Source organism: Centruroides vittatus, unplaced genomic scaffold, assembly GCF_030686945.1.
Source record: "Centruroides vittatus isolate TY-2023 unplaced genomic scaffold, ASM3068694v2 contig_345, whole genome shotgun sequence".
NCBI lineage: Eukaryota > Metazoa > Arthropoda > Arachnida > Scorpiones > Buthidae > Centruroides > Centruroides vittatus.
Window position 1 is genome coordinate 1,913,441 of NW_027122170.1, and position 13,001 is coordinate 1,926,441.

General features: G+C 29.6%; 1 protein-coding gene across 2 annotated transcripts in view; it reads left to right on the forward strand.

Moving 5' to 3' along the window:
- Positions 1-13,001, forward strand: part of LOC136974198 (eukaryotic translation initiation factor 4E transporter-like) — a 114,237-nt gene that overhangs the window by 65,568 nt on the left and 35,668 nt on the right. For both annotated transcript variants that reach the window (XM_067269013.1, XM_067269012.1), the window contains exons 7-11: positions 881-1,038; positions 9,575-9,728; positions 9,870-10,097; positions 10,213-10,322; positions 12,047-12,326. In XM_067269013.1, coding sequence (XP_067125114.1) covers positions 881-1,038; positions 9,575-9,728; positions 9,870-10,097; positions 10,213-10,322; positions 12,047-12,326 — 930 coding nt within the window. The remainder of the gene's footprint in view (positions 1-880; positions 1,039-9,574; positions 9,729-9,869; positions 10,098-10,212; positions 10,323-12,046; positions 12,327-13,001) is intronic.

A 13,001-nucleotide genomic window follows, 5' to 3' on the forward strand; every position in this document is an offset into this window, starting at 1 on the left:
GCTGCCCAAAACTCTTGGGAAGAAATATCGAAAGAACTCATAACTAACCAATTAATATTAAACGAAAAACTTCGAAAAGAAAAAAAAAAAATTACGTCTAAAGTCAAAAATCACTCCAATCGACACAATTATCACACCTGTTACCACTTTCCGCCGATAACTCTACACGAAATGCGTCGTTACTATTAATTTGCATATCACAACGCGATAGTCCGCAGCTCCCTCCATCTTGACGTCACTAAGTAACCTGGATCAAGATTACCGGAAGATCCGCCATCTTCGCTACCTAGGTACACATTAACCGAGTAATGTGCAAGCAAAATGTTCAACTCTATATTTGTATTTCTGAATATTGAAAAGACATTTGATTGCATGATGAGATATCTGGAAGAGTTAATATTTCATAATTTACTAACTATACATTAAAAGAAAGTAGGCACTATTGAAAAGCTTGTGCATGCAAAAATGAGGAGAGCGTAAAAACAAAATATGATTTTATTGAGGAGTAAGACAGAGTAATGGACTTTCATCTCTGTTGTTTATTGTAATGATGGATAACATTTTAGAAAACATTAATAATCCAATAGATGAGATGATGACAGTTTCGAATAACATAGTTTTATGCTCAGTTTTCTAAATTAAGATTGCCACAAAAAATTAATTTCAGAATTATCTCTGAAAAAATGATATTTATTTTACCTTTTGGTATTTGTTGTTATTCGTTTTTACAATACAGCATTCAAAATTAGAAAAATACAAAAGTATAACATCACATATACATTAAATAATTGTTTTTTATATTTATTTGGTATATTGAGTTATTCCATAATAATAAATGCAAAGTAAAATTGTTCTTAAATTGAAAATTTTTGTATTTTAGCTGAGTCAACTGCACCAGAGGAAAAAGAAAAAGATACTGAAAAACCAGTGTCTCCAGAGTCTTCCCAAATTATTGAAGAACCATCTGTACAAAAATCAAATGATGAATTTGATTTGAATGAGATTTTCAAGTTAGATTGGTTTCCTGATCTCCTTCCAGTAAGCATAACATTTTATCATTTTGAAAATTTTAACATAAGTTATTTATTCACAATATATAAAATATGTTCTCTTGAGCTACTTAGTATACAATATTTTAATATATGACAATTATATTTGAAAACAGTACAAAAATTTATGTTTCAAGCAAATTTCTGGGTGTTGCATATTGACTCTTCAGGCTGTGCTGTAAGTCCTCACTTAATATTGTTGATAGATTCTCAGAATTCTGCAACTTTAAGCAAAACAATGTATAACAAAACCCAATTTTACCATTGGCTAATTGATAGAAACAAGAGTTAATATCTTATGGCATATTTCTGATCACAAAAAAATCATCAAACTTCTAAATACAGACACAAAACATTTCTATTATACATTGAAGTAACTGTGAGCTACAAACAAGTAATACAATTATATACCCAATTTTTGGTGAATCAGTGAGTGTTGGAGAAGTTTCTTGATTTATATGAAGGTATTTACTTCCATGTGATTTGGTTAATCTCCCTTTATTAACTCAAAAAGATAAAACCACACACTTAAAAGTAAGGAATTGATTGCAAATTTCATAAAAATAATAATGTTGAAACTTAAATAAAAATGTATTTATGATATTTTCATGTATTCAAAAAAAGTGATATTTTATTTTTACAATAAAATATCAAAATATTTTTATCAGATTACTTTGTAGTCTTTCTAATCTGAATAAGAAAAATTTACGTAAAAAGAGTTAGCTTTTTCTAATTTTAATTAATATCAGTGAATATTAATTTGATAATGTTATAATAGCAACCCTTGCAACATATGTTAAGACAATAAAGCAGTATTGTGAGAAAAAATGTTTTATATATTGTAAAGTGTTTGGAGTATCTTTAAATAAAATTTTAAAATTAATCTTATTTTAGTAATGTTTTACTTTTTAAATGTTATAATAAATACGTTCTATGTTTTGAAGTAAAGTCTAATTTAAAAAATTAAGATTTCAAAAACAAATTATTTTTAAAGTTTTCCTCACTACTGAAGTCTAAATATATTTGATAAAATATATGTATCATTTGACAAAAATTTGCTTTCAAGTTTGAACAATGCTTCAAAGTTCAAACTGTTCATGCAATGAAAAATTGTGTTCAAAGCATAAATATAACTTGTTTGCACCCAAGTCATTTCTTGCTTTTGCTCTTGCAATATGCTAATTTGTTTTCAGTGTTTTTTGCTTTATTTTTGGTGTGTATGGTTATCTCTCTCACATTAGCAATAATGTGTTAAGATTCATAACAGTTATAATTAAATGACACATCTATGTTAAGTAACTACAGCTGTTAAAAATATGCAAAATCTTTTCATTCAACTCAATATAACCTTAACTTATTAAAATCTAAGAGGAAAGTTGTAATATCCATGGTTCAGATCCAAGGAACTTATCATGAAACATGATTGCCAGATCTGTCACATGTACTACTTTCATGTTTAAGACGCTTTATTTCCAGTTAACTTAATTTTGATGTTGGATTTAGTGGGTTATACTCGGTTGACACCGGTGGCTGTGTACTGTGCCTGACCAAAGTCAAGGCATAGCAACCAAAACAAAACTAAAATTAAATAAGTAGGTCAGTGTCTTTATTCAGGAATTTCCTAACAATATGACATGTATTCAATATAGTGGTCTTCTGAAGTGTAATGTATGTACAGTAGAGCATCGATTATCTGACCCACGATTAACCGACTTATTGGTTAACCGACCGTGTTCTAGTCGGCAAATTCAAATGTCTGCTAGTGATGTGGCGCTACAATATTTGGTTATGTCTAGGCTACTTTAATACTATTTTTGTTAAATTTTTGCATGTTTTAGCTAGCATCACTGGCTCAACCATGAAAGGGAGGCTAGTATTTAAACCAGGCCTAATACACTATACTAATAATGTATTTTTTCATACTTTTTGGTTATCCGACCAACCCCAGTCCCCAATTAAGTCGGATAATCGATGCTTTACTGTATTTCTATTCAATTGTAACGTTCTTAGACTTTTGCATAGTGTGTGTGGTATGACACCTGTGGAAGAGAGAACAACAGGTACAATAAGCACTTTATCCATTCTCCACATATGCCTTATTTTTTGGGCAAGTTCTGTGTACTTGCTGACTTTTTCAGCACTAGTGTTTAGTTCATTGTGAGTGTTTGGAATGGATATGTCTATAATGTATGTGATTTTATTGTGTTTGTCAATGAGTGTGATGTCTGGTCTTTTGTGGTAAATTGTTTTATCTGTGATTATGGCTCTGTCATAGTACATTTTGTGCATGTTGTTTTCCAACATGCACAAAATTTCCTATGTTTTTCACTGTCTGTGGAATGAATTTGTAGTATGGTTTGTGGATGTCTAATAATTTGTGTTTCTTTGCAAGCTCTTGCTGTATGTATTATATTTGCTATTTGATTATGTCTATGTAAATAATCTGTCTGTGCCAAGAGCTTGCAACCGGAAGTGATGTGTTGTATAGTTTCTGGTGTGATGTGATATTTTCTGCATGTGTCATTTGTGAGTGTTGTATCTTTGAGTATGTGTTTTCTGTAGTTTTTAGTATTTACGACCTAATCCTGCATAGCGATCATGAATTCTCCTGTCTCCACGAAGAGCCATCCCGAGCTAACCAGCTGTTTGTTGCAGTTTTGTCAACGAAATCCTGGGCCAGGTTATAAGGATGCCTGCCATGGAGTGCCTTTTGAGACCACAATTGCTTAACGGTCTCTATGCTTTTTATATGTTGTGTTGTGACTGTATGTTGTGAGTGTAAATTTAATGGTGTGTTATTTGAGTCTGCTGAAGTTACTGCTTTATGTAACTGTGATGTTTCTTGTATTTTGTAGAAAAACTCTTGCAGTGTCTGTATTTGTTTGTAGTGAAGGTTAACTGTCAATCAGGCCACGTCTGCCATCTTTACGTGGAAGGGTTAATCTTTCTGTGGCAGATTTAGGATGATGATGTTTATGCTTAGTAAGTGTTCTTGTTTTCCTTTGGAGTTGCTCAAGATCTGTGTGAGTCCAATGTATAACTCCAAAAAATATGTGAGCACTGTGATGACATATGTGTTTATTGCTTTAACTGTGTGTTTTGCATTTAACTGTGTTCTGGGAATAGCATTTAACCTACTTTGGTATTCTTTAATTAATCTTTGCTTTATTTGTGTATGTTCTGTTAGTTTGGACTGTTTGAATACTAAATACTTGTAGAACTCGCCCTCTTTCACGGATTCAATAATGTCTCCATTTCCAAGTGCAAAATCTTCTTTCTTCGGGATTCCTTTTTCTATGTGAAGTGTTTTGCATTTATCTAGGCCAAATTCCATTTGTATGTCCTTGATATGTGAATGTGTGATTTGTAAGAGTTGATGAAGTTGTTTTGTCATAAAATTTTATGTCATCCATGTATATGAGATGTGACAGTGTAAACTGTGTTGCAATACAGGATGTCAATAATTTGTAGTGTGTTGGGAGACATGTAATTGGTCTGTATTGTGTGGGGGTCTGTGGTATTGTTGTTTTTAGCTTTCATGTAGGTGATGCCCTGAGTATGAAATTTTGGCATGTCTTGTGGATTGATGATGATGTGTGTTAGATGTTTAGCTAGTTCTTGGTGCAGTGATATAAACTTTTTGTACGACAAATTGAGAATGTTTTCTGCACCAGATGTCTTCCAGTTGTGTGTTCTGTTAACAGTGTATTGGACATCATGTATGTTTATTTCAGCATAGGGCATAGTTGGTATGTTGTGCAAGTTTTTGTTCTTCTCCTCGATCCACCCAGCATCGGCATTGTGTGTGACAGCACTGGACCAAAGAAAAGACCAATGTGTTGTGAGTTGTTCTACTGTTGGTGTGCCACTGTGCTGTGTATCAGTATTTGTTTTGGTACTGATTTGTCTGTAGAAGAGTTTTTCATTGTTTGTGAATAATTTACTTTGTTGTTTTCGTAGTGTACATGTTTTGTATCATTTGAGTCTGTGCTTTGGCTGCGAGTTTTTGTTTTAGTGTGTCAATGTATTCTGTAATGCATGTGTTGTGATATTTGTGTTTTGTGTGTGTTTTGATTTTCTTGAAAATGTTTTCGAGCTGTTTCTTTAATTTGGGTGGTATGTTGTTTTTAGTGTATTGTGTCAGCCTGTCTAATTGCTGTCTAATGTCATTTATTTGTGTTTCTATTCTTGTCTGCCAGGCAGGCTTGTGGTAGAACTGTGTTTTATGTGTATCTGTCTGTGATTGTATTTTCAGTCCCTGGTGTGTCACTACTGTGATTGCCTCAGCATAAACTAATGTATGAATGTCTGCGAGTGTAGAAATTGAATGAATGTAATGTGGTAGTAAGTGAGTGTTTACATAATTTAGTGTTTTTTTTACTTCTTTTGACGTGTTGATTTTTGGTATTCGTGGTTGTTGTGTGGGATCTGTGCCTGTATATTTAGTGAGTGTTTCCTGAAATATAAGTGAGAGCATATTAACTAAATCCATGTCAATGTTATCAGTGGTGGATGAAGTGTCTGTAGTATCAATAGTGGTAGTTGTTGTATGTGTGTTATCAGTGCTTGTTGCTAGAATAAAAAAAATAAAAATTACTTTTTACATAATTTCAATTTTATTACTTAGAAACATTGGTGAATCAATACATTCTTTTCAGTAATATTAGCATAAAGTGAAAAATTTTATATCCTGTTTCAGAATCTTTTTGACCTTTTAAATATGCTACATACTAAGGATGCACCAATAAGCACCAATTAATTGGCCATGCATTATCGGCCGATTAGTGTTAATAGTTAATTTCATACAATAATAATCATAATATTATTTATGTATTCTTAATAAAAATATAAAACTTCATATGATAAAACTAATTTTATAACAATTTGTTATAAAAATAATTTTTAATATGCAGCTAGTTTTTTTTCTTTTTCAGATTCATGTATTAAATTAAAATAATAAATTATTATTTTAAAAAACTTTTTAATTTTAATTATTAGCCAAATCCAAACCCCTCATAGCTTCCAGTATTGCTTGGAAATTTTTTAAGAAAGAAAAAAAGAGACGTTTAAGTGCAATTTGTGCCAGGCTTTTATATCGAGGGTTGGAGAAAATGCTAAAACTTTTACCACCACAAACATGATAAATCATCTCAAAAAAATTTCATTATGAAAACTTTTTAAAAGAAACTGAAAAGATGAAAAGAGAAAATTCTGAACCTAAAGAATCTGGATGTTCATCAGCAACAATGGAAACTCATATACAAAGATGAGCTACTTTAACTCAATTAATAGAGAAAAAAAAATTATGGGATATAAATGATCAACAATCTAAAGAAGTTCATTATTTGATTGGAGAAATGATAATTGTAGGTATATAGCCATACTGTATTGTGTGTGATTTAAGATTTCAAATATTACTAAAAAAATTGTTCCTAATTACAATATTCCCAGCAGAAAATATTTTTCTGGAAATATCATCCTTGATATATTTCCAGATGATGCAAAATATATTTCTTTAACTGCTGATATTTGGACAGCTACTACAAACAATTCTTTTTTTTAAGTTTAACAGCTCACAGGTTGAAGGATGATTTTTAGCAAGAAAGAGCTGTTTTGCAAATTGTTCTCTCTGAAGGTTCCCACGAAGCTACACGAATCAGTGAACAGATAAACATTGTTTTTGAACAGTATAAGTTGACAAGTAGGGATAAGATATTCTTAGTACTTGAACAGTTCTGGAGCAAATATGGTAGCTGGAATCAGAAAAATTGCAACTTGGAGGCATTATCGTGCTTTATACATACACCGCAGCTGACAGTAAACTAATGCATATTTTCTCAACAAGATGTGAAAACTCTAATCACAGTTAATAGAAATATTGTCACACATTTAATCATTCTGCTGCAGCTGCAAACAAATTGGAATATTTGCAAGACAAGTTAGGTTTGCAGAAACACAAATTAATTCAAGATGTTCCTACTTGCTGGAATTCTACATATTACATTTTGCAAAGAAACTTGGAACAGCAAAAAGCCTATGTCATATATGCTATAGATAATAAAATTCCAATGTTGAGCACATATCAGTGGTTTTGTGTTGAAAAAATTGTTCTACTTTTAAAACCATTCAAAGAAATTACCATGGAAGCCATTAAACAAGAAACCACCTCATCTTCAATAATTCCCACAACTGAGACTCAGAAATTATTCTTATCAAAAGCAAAGAGCAGTAGTTTTTTTAGTGGCATTAATACCACAATAGAAGGACTAGAAAATTAAAAACAAAAAATTATTAACGATCAACTACTGCTGAATTATCGGGCTAGCAAATGGCTAAAGTAATATTAATAATTTAAGATAATTTGGTGCTGGCGTTAGGCGCCATCTCTTGCTAAATTTAATAATTAGAATTTTAATTAAATAATTTAAATAAATTTAGGCCTAACTGGAAGAAAAGAAACGGCCCGAAGCAGGACTCGAACCCGCAACTTCTGCTATCCGTGCAGACACGTTACCAGTTACGCTACCCGGACCTCCGATCCGCTCTCTACTTTAGCCATTTGCTAGCCCGATAATTCGGAAGTAGTTGATCGTTATCTATAACGGGCTAGTAGTTGTTTATTTGTAAAAAAATTATTTTAGCATATGTAGAAAACAAGTCCTTATGCTTGTCATCTTTATTAGATCTAAGATTCAAAATGAAATTTCAAAAAAGGATATGGTAGAGGAAATAAAAAGATACTGATAATTCAAAATATCAAGAAGAATTAAATTCTGAAGCTTTTACTTCTACTTCTGGAGATGATCAAGATGGAAGAGAATTGCTAAGTTTTTCTAATTTATTTGATGAATTAGTTTCTGGTAAACAAAAGAATGGAGAAGAGTATGTTTTTAAAAAGAAAGAAAAAATGAAACAAACAAACAAATGTTTCGATCAAGAATTAGAAAAATATTTACAGGTATCCCTTACACAGACATATAGTGACCCATTTTTGTGGTGAAGTGCAAAAGAAATTTTTCATAATTTAAGCAAAATAGCTACGAAATACAGTTGACTCAGCATAAGTCGTCACCCGGATAACTCGACATCGTCGGTTAAGTAGTCAGTTTTCTGTGGTCCTGGCCGACTTACGTAGGCATTAATGTTAAAAAAACTCCGGTTTACTCAACACCGTTTAACTCGTCACCACTGGATAAGTCGACATACTTTTGCTCTCCCACACACTGATAAGTCATCACCCCCTCCCGAAAAAATGAATTCACTCTGCATGTGTGGTGCAAACTCATCATTTTTCAGGAGGGGAGTTGATTTATTTATTAATATTACTAATATATATATATATTAATAAAAATGCCTTAACGTTTTATGTATAAAATAATAACAGATAAACAAAAAGAAAATATACAATCTACATCAATGTCACATTAGAATCCAATTTTGCATTTTCTCACACTAGAGGCATTAAGAATCCTTAGATGTTACTTGCCAACAATTGCGAAAATGATGTTTTCGAGGCATTCGTGATCACTGAAAAAGAAAGTCAAGACAGTTAAGTGCTCAAAACAAACAACACTAAACGAATTTTTCAGTTTTTCATCTACAGAGTAATTGTAAATGGAGGACACAATGTATTGTAAGCCTATACTACTGTATAATGCACTACTGTATTTTCCTAATTGTAGTTTTGTGGTTTTTTCCCAACTTCGTTTTAGTCGTCCCATCGGATAACTTGACACATTTCCACTTCCCCTTTGGGTGTCGACTTATGCAAACTCGACTGTATCTAAGTACCCCAGCGTCTTCCATTGAAAGTGAAAGAATCTTCAGCACTGGAAGTAACATTTATGAGCTGGCAAGAAATAGGCTATGCCTTGAAAATAGTGAAATTCTCATGTTTTTGCATTACAATTTAAGGGTTTTACAGTTTGAATATTAAATTTTTATTTGTTTTATATATTTAAAGTTTAAACTTTAAATAAAAGAGAGAGTTTTAAATAGGTTGTATTATACCTTATAATGTGTATTTATAAAAGGAATAATTTGAATTGAACATTTTTTTTAATATTCAGTTTGTCATGTAATAAATAATAAATATATAACAGAAATCTGTTATTTTTTATTACTAGCCTTACACGTAACATTCTAATAAAAATATTAAATTGCAAAATTGGCCGATTATCAAAACCAATTAATCAGGGAAATGCCGATTACTAATTACTTACCGATTAATCAGTGCATCCTTACTACATACGTTAAAACTAAAACTATGCTAGCAATTTAAACTATTGTACTGTGAAAAAATAATGATTAATTTTTAAAGTACTGATGAATGTTAATGATAACTATAACCTCTGATCACAATAAACAAAGTTTTATAAATGTATTTTAACTTGTGTTTTGGGACATGCTAATTCTTACTGTATAATAGTAGACAACTATTTACAATAAGTGGATTGCATTATATAAGATTTTTTTTACATAATGTAATTTTCATATTGCAACATAGAACCTTTTCTGAATTCTAGAATGGCACACCTCCTGATAGATCTGGACAAGAGATTGGAAGCAGTCGTTTCAGTCAGTGGTTTAAAAGAGATAGTCCAGTTCAACTACAAGGATCTAATAATGATAGTCGCAGATCTTCCTTGCAAGATGAACTTGTAGCTCATGTATTAAATGGTAATATTGTCACTTTCTTTTATAATATTGTCATATGAATTTTAATTAAGAACACTGAGTTTTAAACATGATGAATATATGCTGAAATTAATTAAACTTTATCTTGAAATTTAATTTAAGTAAAATACATTCTTTTTTTAGGTATTGGGGAATTACAGTTAATGGTGCAGTCTCCACCTCCATCATCTAATAATGAAAATTATTTCAGCCCAATTAGTCCAATAGCACAAACTTCCCCCTTACCTTTATCATCAAATATTTCGCAACAGGGAAAAAGTGACGGTGAAAAAAATATCCTTGAAATTCTTCAAAATGCCAATATAAATATAGATCCACTTTTAAATGGGGATGATTACAAAAAAGAACCAGGTTATTATTTAATATATTTTTAAAATTGTTTATGAATTTTTATGTATTGATACTATTGCTATTAAAATTATTTACTAATTCAAAATAATAATAATAATTTATAATCCATTTTTAGTTACATTGGAAGGTAAAGTGAAAAGTGTGGAAGAACTAGAAGCTGATTTAAAACAACTTGTTTTGGGTAATAACAAATCTGAAGAAGATAAAACAGCATTCAACAAATTGGTAAATTTATTTTCATATTTACTGAAAATTGCTTGTTTTAGCATAAGTTCAAAATAATTAATAATAGAACTAATTTAATAATTAAAAATTTTCAAGTCCTTAATTTTTACAATTATTACAAATGAGAAAAATCTATTAAAAGAAAGTATAAATTTTAAAATATTTTTATAGTGATTGATGTCAATCACTTTCATTAATGTTTTGTTTGTCTTCAAAGTAACATTTTGATTATTTTCAAAACAATGAGCAGTTATTTTATAGTGACATCATCACGATGCTGAGCTGCAATTTTTAATTTATATGATTTAAAATATATGTTCTGTACCTGAAATTAGTAGTGTCTTGCCCCTGAACAACAAACTTCTCCTGTTAGCAATAGTGTCATGCCTGTCATCTAACTAACTCTTTTCAAGGGAAAATTTTTGAATTGAAATAATGTGACTTCCAGTGCAAACCAGAAGTTTTTGTATATGGTTAATCAGGGCTTCCTGACACTAAGCTCTCCTTATCTGGTCTTGATTTTCATCTAACTCGCTCCATTCTTGAGATTAAGGAAGGACAGACAACAGTGGGAATTTATAGATCTACAATTTTTTTCAAATTGCAGCTTAACCATAGAAAATATTTTCTGTTATTTATGTCTAACAAATTTTTATTTCATAATTTTGTGTTATACTGTTTAATTTTTTTATCCAGTTTTTACATTCATTTATGTAAATTTATTCCCATCCAGTATTACAGTATTGGAGTCTGATGATGATCATACTTAATAAACATCTTCCTTTACATTAATTCTAATTTTAAAGCTCAAAATATAGTTTATAAAATTAGATTTGGCTTCAATTCTCTTTCATTCTTTAATTTAATACTTTTCAAAATAATATGTTTTTATTCATTAGTAGAAAATTCTTGTATTCTGAATCAAATAATTTCTGCAAAAATTAACCCTTTTGAATAAATTTTTAATATCGATTATAAACGTTATTTATAGGTTAATCATTGGAAATTCTTGATCATAAACGAGAAGAGCAAAGGATTGAAATTTGTCAGATTAATTTGTGTATTTAAAAGAAAGGAATATTCAGTATTATGTTGACTTCAATACATTTATATTGAATAACGATTATATTAAATATTTGCATTGTAAAGGTTGAGTCATCATTATTACTACTGTATGTCTCCAGCACAAAATTACAATGATACTTCTTACAATAATTTTTTCTGATTATGTTGAAGAAAAATGTTTTTTCTTAGATAATCAGAGGCTGAATTATAAAATGTCCATATGAAGTTAGTTACATAAATTTACTTTTTATTTGATACTAGAATTATAAATACTTTTGACTGTTTATTGTACTGCAAACTGTTTCTAATACTTTAAAATAGATACTTCAAGTACACAAAGCTACACCAATGAATTACATAATGAATATCAATTTAATTTGTACAAAATGTAACTTCTTATGGAAATTTTTCTCAGTTTTTTTCTTTTATGATAGTGTTTTTAGGAGAGAAAACATATTGTTAAATTTAAATATAATTTCTTTTAATATTTGCTTAAAAGTAAAAAAAAAATTAATTAGTTTTGAGCAAAATTTAGAAAGCTTTTTCTTAAAAGCTGTCAGTTAAATTAAATTATTATTCATTACATAAGAATATATTTGTGTTTTAATATAAATTATGCTGCTGTTTAAAATTTTTTTTCCTGTGTTTTGTAATTTCAGTTTAGGCATATATCTGAAAATCCCCCCTCACCTCCCTCAACAATAACAATGGGGCCATTAGACAAATCAAAAGTGTTGCAGGAAGAAGATCTTTTGCAAAATTTACTTGGTAGAGTCTCCCCTACATCTTCATTACATTTGCAACAGACAGAATCTGATCTGACAATGCCCATGCGATGTCCACCATCTCTGCCTATGTCTCTTCATAACTCCAATTTATTAAATTTTTTACAAGACAATGATAAATTGTCACAATTACCCACTAAAGATTCTTTTGCAGGTAATTTTAAAAATTTATTGCAGTTACATTTGTAAAATTTTATTATCACTAATAATAATATATGAATATACATGATATGATCATTATAGAAATGCATTTATGAAAACTATAATAAATCAGATAAGTAACTGAGAATGAAAAGTATCAAAAAATTAATTATAAATTGTTAGTCTGAAATTTACTTTTTTTTTTACTTTATAATGACTTACAAGTGTTGAAGTCTTATTTTAATATTTTATAAATTAAGACAAATTATTATGTATATAGATGTATAAAATGCATGTTATTGCAATAGACATAGAATGGCAAAAATACTGTCTTAAATTTGAATTTTAGAAACTTAAATTATTATTATTATTTTTCCATTACTTTTACACAAATTAATGAAAATAATTAAGCCACATAAATAAATAAATATGCTTTAAGGTAATTTTTATACTTACATTAATATATTTAAATATAAAAGTAATTACTTTTTATGTATTAATGATGATATGTTTAAAGTAAGTTAAATAATGATTTAATCTAATCTATTAAAATGCTTTAAATATGCAAAACATTATAAATTATAGAAGTTCTGGGTAATATCCTTTTGTGGTCAAATTTTTCTATAATATATTTTGGAATAAGCTCCTCAATATGTTAAAATATTTAATAATATGCTCTAAACTAAAA